This window comes from Sinocyclocheilus grahami, unplaced genomic scaffold, assembly GCF_001515645.1.
Source record: "Sinocyclocheilus grahami isolate Dianchi unplaced genomic scaffold, SAMN03320097.WGS_v1.1 scaffold2845.1, whole genome shotgun sequence".
Classification (NCBI taxonomy): domain Eukaryota; kingdom Metazoa; phylum Chordata; class Actinopteri; order Cypriniformes; family Cyprinidae; genus Sinocyclocheilus; species Sinocyclocheilus grahami.
In genome coordinates this window covers 19,379-19,669 of record NW_015508020.1, presented here as the reverse complement: position 1 = coordinate 19,669, position 291 = coordinate 19,379, and the positions used below count along the sequence as shown (strand labels likewise).

General features: G+C 43.3%; 1 protein-coding gene across 1 annotated transcript in view; it reads right to left on the bottom strand.

The window, feature by feature from the left end:
- The window catches only part of LOC107575731 (procollagen-lysine,2-oxoglutarate 5-dioxygenase 3-like), a 24,645-nt gene that overhangs the window by 6,312 nt on the left and 18,042 nt on the right, over positions 1-291 (bottom strand). Inside the window, 1 exon segment of the mRNA XM_016262076.1 lies at positions 133-170. Coding sequence (XP_016117562.1) covers positions 133-170 — 38 coding nt within the window.

The following is a 291-nucleotide window of genomic DNA, read 5'->3' as shown; positions in this document are numbered from 1 at the left end:
TACAGACCGTATATTCTATTGCCCTACACCAACCCTACCCCTAAACCTACCCCTCACAGGAGACTTTGTGCATTTTTAGATTTTCAAAAAAACTCATTCTGAATTATTTATAAGCTTTTGAATTACGGGGACACTGAAAATGTCCTCATAAATCACCTTCTCGTTGTAATACCTATGTTATACCCATGCTCACACACTCTCGCACACTCACTCACTCACACTCACACACACACACACACACGCACTCACACACACGCACACACACATACAAACACACTCTCGCGCACACGC